The sequence below is a fragment of the Gigantopelta aegis genome, chromosome 2, assembly GCF_016097555.1.
Source record: "Gigantopelta aegis isolate Gae_Host chromosome 2, Gae_host_genome, whole genome shotgun sequence".
NCBI classification, from domain to species: domain Eukaryota; kingdom Metazoa; phylum Mollusca; class Gastropoda; order Neomphalida; family Peltospiridae; genus Gigantopelta; species Gigantopelta aegis.
Window position 1 is genome coordinate 20,573,366 of NC_054700.1, and position 12,039 is coordinate 20,585,404.

Here is a 12,039-nt window from a genome sequence, read left to right on the forward strand (position 1 = left end):
AAAGGCCCATAGAAAGTAAAAGGAAAGAGGTGTTTCTCCATTGACACAACAGTACATTTTAAACTACGGCTATTTGCTGTCTAAACTAGGGTTATTTCAACACTTGGTCGAGAGAAAAGAAAACGTAGCAAGGGGTCGTGTATATGCTCTTCCCATAGACAGGATAATGTACACCACAGCCTTTGATGTACCAATCTTGGGGCAATGGTTGGGAGAGGGGAGAAAATAGTCCATCGAGGGCGATCGATCCAGCGATCTTTCGCACCTTAGGTGAACACGCTACCACATCCTCAGAAAATAAAATGATCCGGACATAACGGTATATTGATCCCACAGACAGGAAAGCACATACCATGGCCTCTGACCAGTTGTGGTGCACTGGTTGGAACGACAAAAAAGCAGTAGTCCAAGGAGAGTACTGTTTAGCTCCCCTTAGCTTAATAAACTCAGTCGGTAGGGCGCTTGCGTCATAGGATTGAACTACATCAGAGGGCCCATTCTCTGACTGGGTTTTGCCCCGTCCCAACCAATGTTCCACGACTGTTATATAAAAGGTCGTGGTATGTCCTGTCCTGTCTGTGGAAAAGTGTATAAAATATACCTTGCTTCTAATGGGAAAATGTGAGGTTCCTTCGTGTTAAAAATTAACAAATTTCACATCCAGTGGCCGATGATTAATTAATCAATGTGCTCTAGTGGTTTTGTTAACCTAACTAGCTCCTATAGCATTGTGAATTAAAGATAACATTAGAAAAGGATTCAATATCAATGCACAATTGGGTAATATCATAAATGGCTTCACGTAATCTAATCTGGGGAGCAATTAATCACTCACCATATTTCGTGAGGTTTTTCACGGTGAAGTCGGCAGAAATCGCATCCCAATAACAGGGCTCGAAATTAATTTTGTGAAATGGGAAGCAATATTTTGTCAAATTTTATTCTGGAAACAAATCATAGAAAGTTAACAGCAATGTCGACAATTTGAGACAAACACAGATACAAATTTATAATTATTTATCACTTCTGAAAATGAGAAATTCTGGATATACAGTAGAACAGTGGGTTGGTGGGTCGAACTCGGAAGTGTCGAACACACCGCAACACTCGAACTAAATACGAAGTCCTGAGTTACACTTACACGATGTTGACCGCATGGTGAGGTCGAACACTTTCTCGAGCACCGACGGGGTTCGAGCCAACGGGATTCAACAGTATCTGGGATATTCTCAAAATAGAATAGAACAGAAAGCAAAAGCTGCTTGTGAAATATGTCATTTGAAAGCATAGTATGCATGTTGGACAGCATGTGCTTACCAGCTTCCTGTGAAGTTTGAACCCTGCCGCTCCACCCCCCCCCCCCACCCCACCCCCGAGTGTTTTTAGAAGCCTCAGCGGGGTGTGGGGTGTATCAGTGACACTGTCCTCAATATTTATCAGGGGGCGGGACGTAGCTCAGTGGTAAGGCACTAGCTTGATGCGCGGGTCGGCGTGGGATCGATCCCCGTCGGTGGGCCCATCGGGCTATTTGTCGTTCAAGCCAGTACACCACGGCTGGTATATCAAAGACCGTGGTATGTGCTGTCCTGTCTGTGGGATGGTGCATATAAAAGATCCCTTGCCACTAATGAAAAAATGTAGCGGATTTCATTTCTAAGACTATATATCAAAATTACCAAGTGTTTGACATCCAATAGCCGATGGTTAATAAATCAATGTGCTCTAGTGGTGGCGTTAAACAAAACAAACTTTCAATATTTATCAGACCAATTTCAGAGCTCCTTTGGTTTCTTCCGAATGTTGAGAAAAAGCGAAATAATATGTAATATCGGCAGCATGTCCTAAATCATAATCTAGACTGTTAACTCTTAATTACGTCGCAATCATTATCTGTAACTATGATATATTTTTAATATTAAGTATTATGACTATTATTTATTTTGACTAATATGTTATATAACAAACACGTATTTTGACTATCATTTATTTAACCATAACGTATACACCTGGAAATTAATTAAGCACACCTAGTTCTGATCATGTGGCGCATACATCGCAAATACATTGTGAGCATTTCGTGAATACAAAACACAGAAATTAATCTTCTATGTATACAGATGATGTTGCAAAGGATTGACAGGAAGTAACATTGTCGTTACTTCATTGTTTAATGTATTCTAGGAAACAAGACAAAAAACGTAAATATACATGAAAAGGTATGGTAATTCACAAGACAAAAACCGTAAATATACATGAAAAGGTATGGTAATCACAAGACAAAAACCGTAAATATATACGAAAAGGTATGGTAATTCACAAGACAAAAACCGTAAATATACATGAAAAGGTATGGTAATTCACAAGAATATTTTTTTATTACGCTCAGGCCATATTCTACGGCATATGAGGACATGTGTTCAATGCAGCTGAAATCACACTGATGTGCTACTCATGAGTAATTTATTGACGTCATCTCTGTAATTACCCAGTAGATATTGACTATGTGAAAACTCTCAATACCAGGTTTAAACCTCATCGGCTCAGGCAGTTACTTCTAGGCGATATTTTGGTTGAAATATAACTCAGGTGGTACGCAATTAATGTCCTGGGCCCCGTTCCACGAAGCGATCTTAGCGCTAAGATCACCCTAAGTGTATAAGATAGGTATGTATTTAAGGTAATCTTAGCGCTAAGATCGATTCGTGGAACGGGGCCCTGGTGTATATTTTGATATTTTTGCATTTTGACTATCAAACATTTTGATTATTATGGACATGTTATGACCATCATGTATTTTAAGTGTAGTTCCGAGTACAATTTATTTTGACTATTATGTATTGTATTATTAATTTTGACAACTATATATTTTGACAATCATGTATTGTGACCGCCATTGTTTTTTTCTTTACTATCATGTCGTTTCTGTTTTTACAGTGAGTCAGCTTCTGCAGGTGAACTTTGACCAGCTCGCCGAATCTCTCATTTCCTCTGTCAGCACAGCTAGAGGTAAAACATAGTTGTACAACACATGGTCATATCGGTTTTGTCCTTCATCGATAGGAATGGGAAATATATACCTATACGTTTGTTATATCTATTATATCGTGTGTCTGTCCATCCACCCATCAATCCATCCATCCATCAATCACCACCCAACTATTAATCCATTAATCCATCCATCCATACACATATCCATCCATCCATCCATTCATCCACCCATATATCCATCCATCCATCCACCCATATATCCATCCATCCACACCCCATTCCGCAACCCAACAATTCACTCAAACATTCACCACCCACCCATCCATCCATCCATGCATCCATCCACCCATACAGATACATTCACAAACGCATTCACTAATCGTCCATCCATCTACATCCCTACGTCTATCCATCTGCATGTATCTGTATGTCTGAATGTCTGTGTGTGCTTGCGTATGTGTGTTTGTGTACATGCACGTATGTCTGTATCTATGTATGTATGATTATTTTTTGTATCTATGTATGTATGCATATATGTATGTATCTATGTATACGCATGCATTCAGTTATTCCCACGGCAGCACTGAGCATGTGAATAATATCTGCAAATAACCAAATGTACAAACAGATTCCATTCTTGTGATTAACCACCTGTAGTAAAGCACACTGTTCTTCTCAAAACCGAAAAGCAACAACAAATACCAGGTCTTAATTATACGACTTTTATTTACTTTACATCGCACGCTACACAATATTTTCACGTACATACTGTTTGTCTGGGTTGAACCTGCACCGACATGTGCAATCCATGTACATCTTCCCAGCTGGTCCTCAGAGCTATCCCACAATTCCTCACTGCATACCGGAGCTACTTCCTGTGCAAACAGGAGTCTCAGACAGGGTCATTGTCGACTGATGGCGTAACACTCTGGCGCACTCGGTTTACCCTGCTTTTGTCGATACCGGTTATCGACTGCTAAAGCCGCGTTTGTTTGTGATGTCGGAAAATGCGTAACAAAATATGTTTGAGATTTCTGTGGGGTTTTTTTTTCCTCCTTTGTTTTAAATGTCCGTGATCGGAGATAATTTGCACATAAAACTAACATTGAATGCACATATTTAAATAACACTGGACTTGAATTTTCTTTAGTGAATTTATGAATCGGTAAAATGGTTGTTTGCTGTGTCGCATGAAGTGCAACACAACATGCCAAACTCGATGTATTTATGTATTAATATCGCTAAAATACACACCAAGGGGATTGAAAAAACCACGTCAGTTAGGAGTCAGCAATTTATGTTGTTATATATTATTTGCATTTTTTCGTATTTATAAGCCAACTTAAACATTGCACACAGTGGAACATCTGGTTTGTACAAGCTGCCCACATTGCAATATTAACTGAATATGACTTTTATAACCAATTGGCCACTGTACCATAGAAAGGTACGTGCACTTACGTGCATTGGGGTAAAAAATATTTGGTGTCCTTTACAGAGAGGCGGTAGTTATACAAGGTGTCCGTTTATAGGAGGTTAGACTGTATAATTATTATAGATGCAGTGACATTGACCTATAACCACAGTACTTCAGCACTGAAGTTTCTATCAGAATTATACCGAATGTATCGCTTTAAATACATATGATCATAAAAAAATCTCTGGAAAAACAAGAAAACTGGCTGCTCCCAGGTGATAATCAGATCACCAATGCCATACCATCAAATGAAAAAATAAAGAACGGTTGAATCGATCACTTCGTGACGTACAAGATAACCAGAAATTGACTTGTCTGTGACGCACAAGTTAACTATAGGTGCAAGGGCCGCACAAGTTAACTAGAGGTGCAAGGGCCGTAAAAAGCTATTCGTTGGAAAAGACATTTGAATTTATTTTAAAATTGTTTATTCAGAATATGTAAGAAATGGAACACAACATTCGTGTCCGTTAGATATAGTCCATGGTCCAGATACCGAAACCCTCCCCCCATCTAGGGGTTTTCGGAGACAAGTATTTTTAGATACCCCATTATATATGAATTTAATATCTGCTTGTCTGCAGCAAAAATGTTCATGGATTAAAAAAACATATTGCCATTTGAATAGGAGTACCGTTGCAGATTTTGTGTCCCAAAAATGCTATATGAAAAAATTAGATATAGTAATAAATTTGTCATCCATATAAATGTTTAACAGATATAAGGCCAAAATGAATGATATTCATCCTATACTAGATGTTAATATTAATAAACCAAATAACAATGCAATAAGTGGCATGAATAATGATATACTCATCGGCAAAAGTTAAGCAATGCCTGAAATGCATTATTGTTTTATATTTACACATACTTTGGGCTGCTTGAACCTTTTATTATTAAACATTGCACTGTATTTAATACACTGAGGCAGAATTATTCAAATATGCTTCAGTATATCTGCCTATACTATACACAACAAAATTAATTAAAGGCCAATAGATATTTTAGCATTTTCGTTTAATCTTCCGTTGAAAGTTGTCAGCATTGTGGCATGTTCTTAAACTTAATGATTTAAATAACAATTTAGAGGGAACATAATGACAAATATCATTCAGAACAAATGTGTAACAAATACTAGCCTAATGCTCATTTCAATATTTTTTTTATAAATATGTGAAATACCCAGTGTCTTTGCATGTATCAATAGTCAAATTTTACTGAAACAATGTTTAGAAGTCATATATATGACCACAACTAGCTAAAATAATATGACAGTAACAAAGAATTATAATATAAGAAAGTTTACTAGCCCTTAATTAGTTTTGTTGAGTATACATGTATGTGCATCAATATTAATAAAATGTCCCTCTTTACTAAAGCCTAGTATTAAAAATTTTAAATATCAGTTTTGTGTACCTACCATAATTTCTTTTGCATTACATGTAAAATTCATCTATCTCACAGAAATTCATCTTTGACAAGTCTGTGTTTGTAATAATTATAGATTTGCATTTATATTTACACTGTTCTTAACTTATGCTCTGGTGTATATAATTAGTATCTACATCGAATATTGTCATTAGCACTAGTTGTGACTACCTTTTATATTTTGATTCAGTTAAAATATGTCCGTCATGTTCTTCACAATCTTTGGGATTTTCCTTCTTCAGGCTCTGCTCTGGTTCCTCCATCAGTATGTCCAACAGCTCTCATAGTATAATTTCTCAGCCATATGGCCATTTGGTTGGGGAGTAGCCGTGACTGCCTGGTATGACTGATACCAAATGACAACTTGGCAATTTGTTCTCTTTATATGCATTCTCAGAGCATTCTCAGTGAATACATACATGTAGAGTGGAGAAGGCTGATTTATACTCTACTGTAGTTCATTATTATCATCCTTGGTGTGGCAACAAACATTTCCAGATATTTCTCAAGTTAAAATGTTTTTTTTATTCGCATCTGCACTCCCATAGAGAAGGTATATGAAATGATCTACTTCTTAAATATATGAACATCAAATTTTGCTGTTATGAGCTAACAACTTTTCAAGGAAGTCTTGGTGTTGCTTGAGAATATTCAAAACCTCGAGTTTTCCATTCTGCATAAAAACGCTGTTGTTATTATAGTCAGTAACGGCAAGCACAGCTGGAATTGCTAGTTGGTGTCTTCCCTGCATCCTTAATGATGCTGTGCACATGTATAAGATGCCTCTTGTTGCCAAGATAAGTGTATAAAAAAATTCTTATCTGGAATGGTGAACTGGTGGCAATGTATAGACATTAAAGTATAATCTTTGTTTCTACATCTTCTTGTGTACTTTACAAAACACACAGACATGATTTGCATTTGAAACACAAACAGAACCCTCTTCCCAAGAAGCTGAGGGCAGACTTCTTTCTTTTTCTTTTTTCATTTAATGTTTTCCAGTCTCTTGAGATCTTTGTAGGGATTCCTTAGATCAAGTGTGGCTTGGAAAACCCCTTTTACATAACAACTTTAGTGTCAAACCACAAATGCTATTATTATGCTACTGTGGATTAGTTGCAAACCTTCTATCCACCAGAGATTCCCTGAAAATACACACTACCAATAGAGCAAATTGAAAGAGCGCAAATTGCCATGGTCTCATTTGATATTAGTCATATCACAAAGTCCAGGGTATTCCTCAACCACATGGTCATGGCTACGAAATGTCCAAAGAAATACTGAAGCTGATGTGGATGGTTTGTGATCTGATGCTACAAGAGCTGTTGACATATTGAGAGAGGAACAAAGCAAGAAAGAAATGTTTTATTTAACGACGCACTCAACACATTTTATATTTTATTTACGGTTATATGGCGTCAGACATATGGTTAAGGACCACACAGTTTTGAGGGGAAACCCGCTGTCGCCACTACATGGGCTACTCTTTCCGATTAGCAACAAGGGATCTTTTATTTGCGCTTCCCACAGGCAGAATAGCACAAACCATGGCCTTTGTTGAACCAGTTATGAATCACTGGTCGGTGCAAGTGGTTTACACCTACCTATTGAGCCTTGCGGAGCACTCACTCAGGGTTTGGAGTCGGTATCTGGATTAAAAATCCCCTGCCTCGACTGGGATCCGAACCCAGTACCTACCAGCTTGATGCGCGGTCGCTCTAGGATCGATCCCCGCCAGTTGATCCATTAGGCTATTTCTCGTTCCAGCTAGTGCTCCACAACTGGTGTAGCAAAGGCTGTGGGGTGTGCTATCCTGTCTGTGGGATGGTGCATATAAAAGATCCATGGCTGCTAATCGAAAAGAGTAGCCCCTGAAGTGGCGATAGCGGGTTTCCTCTCTCAATATCTGTGTGGTCCTTAACCATATATCTGACGCCATATAACCGTAAAATAAAAGATTGAGTGCGTCGTTAAATAAAACATTTCTTTCCTTCCTTCCTTTTAGAATACACTGAACTACAGAAGATACGATAATCATTATTGTTAAAAAAAATAAAAAATTATTCACTTTGAATCTAATTAGTTTTTGTGACTATTAAAATTAGGCCTACTCACGTTTCCTTTTTGTTCAGTACAGTAACTTCACAAGAAGAAAACAAAAAGACAAGAAAAACCCCCAAACAAAACAAAACATATCATATTTTGAAAACAATTAACCCACTCTTTAACGCTTGAGCATTTCATAACTGGTATTTTTAACAAGACAATATAAATATCACAAATGGATCGTTAAATGTGATTTACGTAAGTCGTGCTGTGGGGTTCTCAATGACAATGCATGATGTGGAATATTTTACATTTAAAAACCATGTCACTGTTACGTGGATTTGTATTATTACAATACCGGGCATAAACAAAATTTGTAAGAAATGACGCACACTTCCTTTTTTTCTTTTTTTTTTCTTATGGCATTGCATAATGCATATAATAAGCATCCGGTGTTCGCAGAATAGCATATGATTGCCAGGATATCAAATCTGTAAACCAACAGGGCTTTCTGGAAGCATCAAAGTACAAACGGAAACAAATATTCCGGGAACTCTTTCCAAGTATTTAAGTTTAAAATGTTAAGACACTGACGTAACAGTTAACCATGTGCACGTTTTGACGTGTCTGTGGATGTACTCTGTAGACAAGCTACCTGTTGTTTCTTCTTTCCATATCTTCATCTGCCGGGTTGTTTATTTACACCGGCTTACCCATAGACGGTGCAGAGAGTTCCCCTCCGAAGGGCAGATAACTCTGTAATACATTCTCTTATTTAGGCGCCTATTGCATTCTTGGGCACAATACCATTGTCATTAGTGTATCTGCGCCCATATAATTCATTCATGTTTATTTTCGTGCATGTACACAATTAAGTTTGAAGCACACTGTCATTGGTGCATACTTTAGCCATATGGACTGTCTGTCGCGGACAGTCATGTGTTGTGAGAATCGGTGTAGCAGGTTCGAATCCCGTTAGTGTACATATCGAATTTAATTCTTTTTTAATATTGGTATATCATTTCTATACATTACGTATTGTACGACGTGCCATTTTGACAGTAAGCAATGTATGGACATTAACTTTTTAATGTCAATACACAGCAAAATTAGTTTTTTCTTTTACAAAATTTCAATGTTCTGCATTGTATACCTTTTCCGCTATTCAAGTTAAAAAAGTGGGACTTTTTTCTTTTAATCACACGCGATATTATACTGATTCGATGCTTCTGCTCGTGGATTTATTCGTGTTCAAGTGCACCACAAACCACGTTGTGATTCATTAACTGTTGGTTACTATGCGGGGCGGGATGTAGCCCAGTGGTAAAGCGCTCGCTTGATGCGCGGTCGGTTTAGGATCGATCCTCGTCGGTGGGCCCATTGGGCTATTTCTCCTTCCAGGCAGTGCTCTACATATATGTACTATCCTGTCTGTGGGATTGTGCATATAAAAGATCCCTTGCTGCTAATCGAAAAGAGTAGCCCATGAAGTGGCGACAGCGGGTTTCCTCTCTCAATATCTGTGTGGTCCTTAACCATATGTCTGACGCCATATAACCGTAAATAAAATGTGTTGAGTGCATCGTTAAATAACACATTTCCTTCCTGTTGTATACTATGCATTAGATTTCCTTCGAACTGAGTGTTTAATAGTATTAATATTAATGAAACTTTCATTTCTGTAGTTATACCCCACTTCCGTTCTCGTTGTCATTATTTCTTTTGTTAAAAATGTGTGTGTATTCACCGATACACCTCGTAAAGTGTGGGTACAACTATTACTTATCCTGTCTAGTCATGAGGTTGCTCATCAGTGTGTCATATACAAATAGGTGCAATAGGTTCAAATCCCATCATCAATATGCACTCTGTAGTTGTTTTATTTTATTTTATTTATTTATTTATTTATTATTATTATTATTATTATTATTATTATTATTATTATTATTATTATTATTATTATTATTATTATTATTATTATTATTATTATTATTTTAAAATGCTTAGTGTTTGGCAAGAGAGGTCAGTATAACTCCAAAATCGAGATATTCACCGCTCCGATTTGGAGCCAATGCTGAGATTTGAATCCATAACCTATGAATTTGAAAATTCTTTAGGATTTAACTTTTGTCCCTTGTGTATTATAGTAGCAACAATATTTCTTCACCAATGATGACACACTTTTACATGATGACTCAAACATGTGTTTACAATTGTGAAATACAAAAAGATGTTTCAATTGTTTTGCCAAACTTTTCAAACTACTATCCTGCATTAAAAGTTTTGATCTAGTGGTTTCTTGAAATATATATATATATATATTTTTTTTTTTTTACAAATCATAGCGTTATTGATAGATATTTCGGTATTATATGTAATTTCAATATTATGAAACACGGCTGAATGTATTTGTCTGCATTAAATGCAACAAACAAGACTTGGGAGCATAGTACAAATCAACCAAACACAATATGTAACAGGCAACGCCATTGGTGCATGCAGTTCAGTGTATTTTCAACAAGATGGCGGCTGTTCTGACGCCAGAAGACCGGACTGTGTGTGTGCCAAGGCGTAAATGGTGTCTTAGTACGGAATTAGCAGCCTTGGCTTGTGAAGACAGGGCACATGTTGACGCTCTTGGCAATGTCACGCGATCAATTAACAATAGTAATAGAAGATAGAATTAATTTACATTCCTTGACATTGACACAGAGTCAATTCCGTTTTGGGATCGTCTTGTTTGGAGTCTGATGTCTTTCCACCATTGGAAATGTAGTTTTCCACGCACTTTTAAAGTCTTGAAAATTACTAATACCAGTCTTTGGTTGTTAACTTGTAGGTGGGTTTTATACGTTTTAAAGACGAAAATACCACAACTTGTTTTATTAATTGTATTATGACAACATTTTTATATAAAAAAATCCAGTGTTTTTGATATTTTTTTCCACTGAAAAATAATTTTCTTTGTAAATTTTCATGTCTTGAAACTGAAAAATGTACTACAATTTCTAATTGCCAACTTGATTATGGTGTAATTTATTATGTGTAATAAAGCATTTAGAAAGTTCATAAATTCAAAAAAAAAAATGCTTTCTAATAATTAACATAATTATATTACAATGTACGCTTTTTGATAAGAGATTTTCCACCATTGGAATTATATTGTCCATGCACTTTTAAAGTCTTAAAACTGACTAATACCAGTATTTGGTTGTTAATTTGAAGGTGGTTTCTTCTTAACACTTCTGACATATCTAGTAAACGATTGAAAAGTGATGGGCTTAGTTAGCATTCTACTAGTAGCCCAGACCAGACTAAACAGAACAATCAGCCTCTGTTTAAAATAAAATAAAATTGAAAATCTGGAAGTCTATGTACTTTCAGAATTTCGATCAGACTCTGTACCTCTGTAATAGTTTTCACAACTAATAAAGAAATATTAAGGAAATTTTGAATTTCTGAATTTCTATTAAATTTTAACATTTTAAATACAAATTTAACATTAAAGATTTCAAAGTCAATTTTCTCCAAGAGTTTTGATTGGCTAGTTCTGAAACTTAGCATGTGTATTCTCAGGGTCAGTCTGCACAAACGTTTATAGAGATATTTAAAATAATATTTGCATTTGTTTTAATTAAATGTTTTAGATTTTTGATCGGATAGTTCTGAAACTTGGTACTATGCTACTCTAAGGTAGTCTTCACAAACTAATAGAGAAATATTGTCAAAAGTTTGAATTTGTGAACATTGATTAAATTTAAACATTTTAAATATAAATTTAACATTGAAAATTTAAGTCTACCTTCTGGACGTTTGATTGGATAGTTCTGAAATTTAGTATAAGTATTCTCAGGGGCAATCGTCACAAACTAATAGAGAGATACTTTGGAAAGTTTGAATTTTATAATTTTTTTATTAAATTTTAAAATTTTAAATAAAAATATAACATTGAACATTTTAAATTCTATCTTCTCCTAGAATATTTATCGATTTATTCTGACACTTGGTACTATGATTTTCTTGGGCAGTCTTCACAAAATAATAGAGAGTTATTTAAAAAAAAATGTTAACTTACATCCTAGATTTAAATATAAATTTAA

General features: G+C 35.9%; 1 protein-coding gene across 1 annotated transcript in view; it reads left to right on the top strand.

Moving 5' to 3' along the window:
- The window catches only part of LOC121387679 (chitin synthase chs-2-like), a 163,521-nt gene that overhangs the window by 37,727 nt on the left and 113,755 nt on the right, over positions 1-12,039 (top strand). Inside the window, exon 8 of the mRNA XM_041518871.1 lies at positions 2,935-3,006. Within this exon, the coding sequence (XP_041374805.1) occupies positions 2,935-3,006 (72 nt within the window). The remainder of the gene's footprint in view (positions 1-2,934; positions 3,007-12,039) is intronic.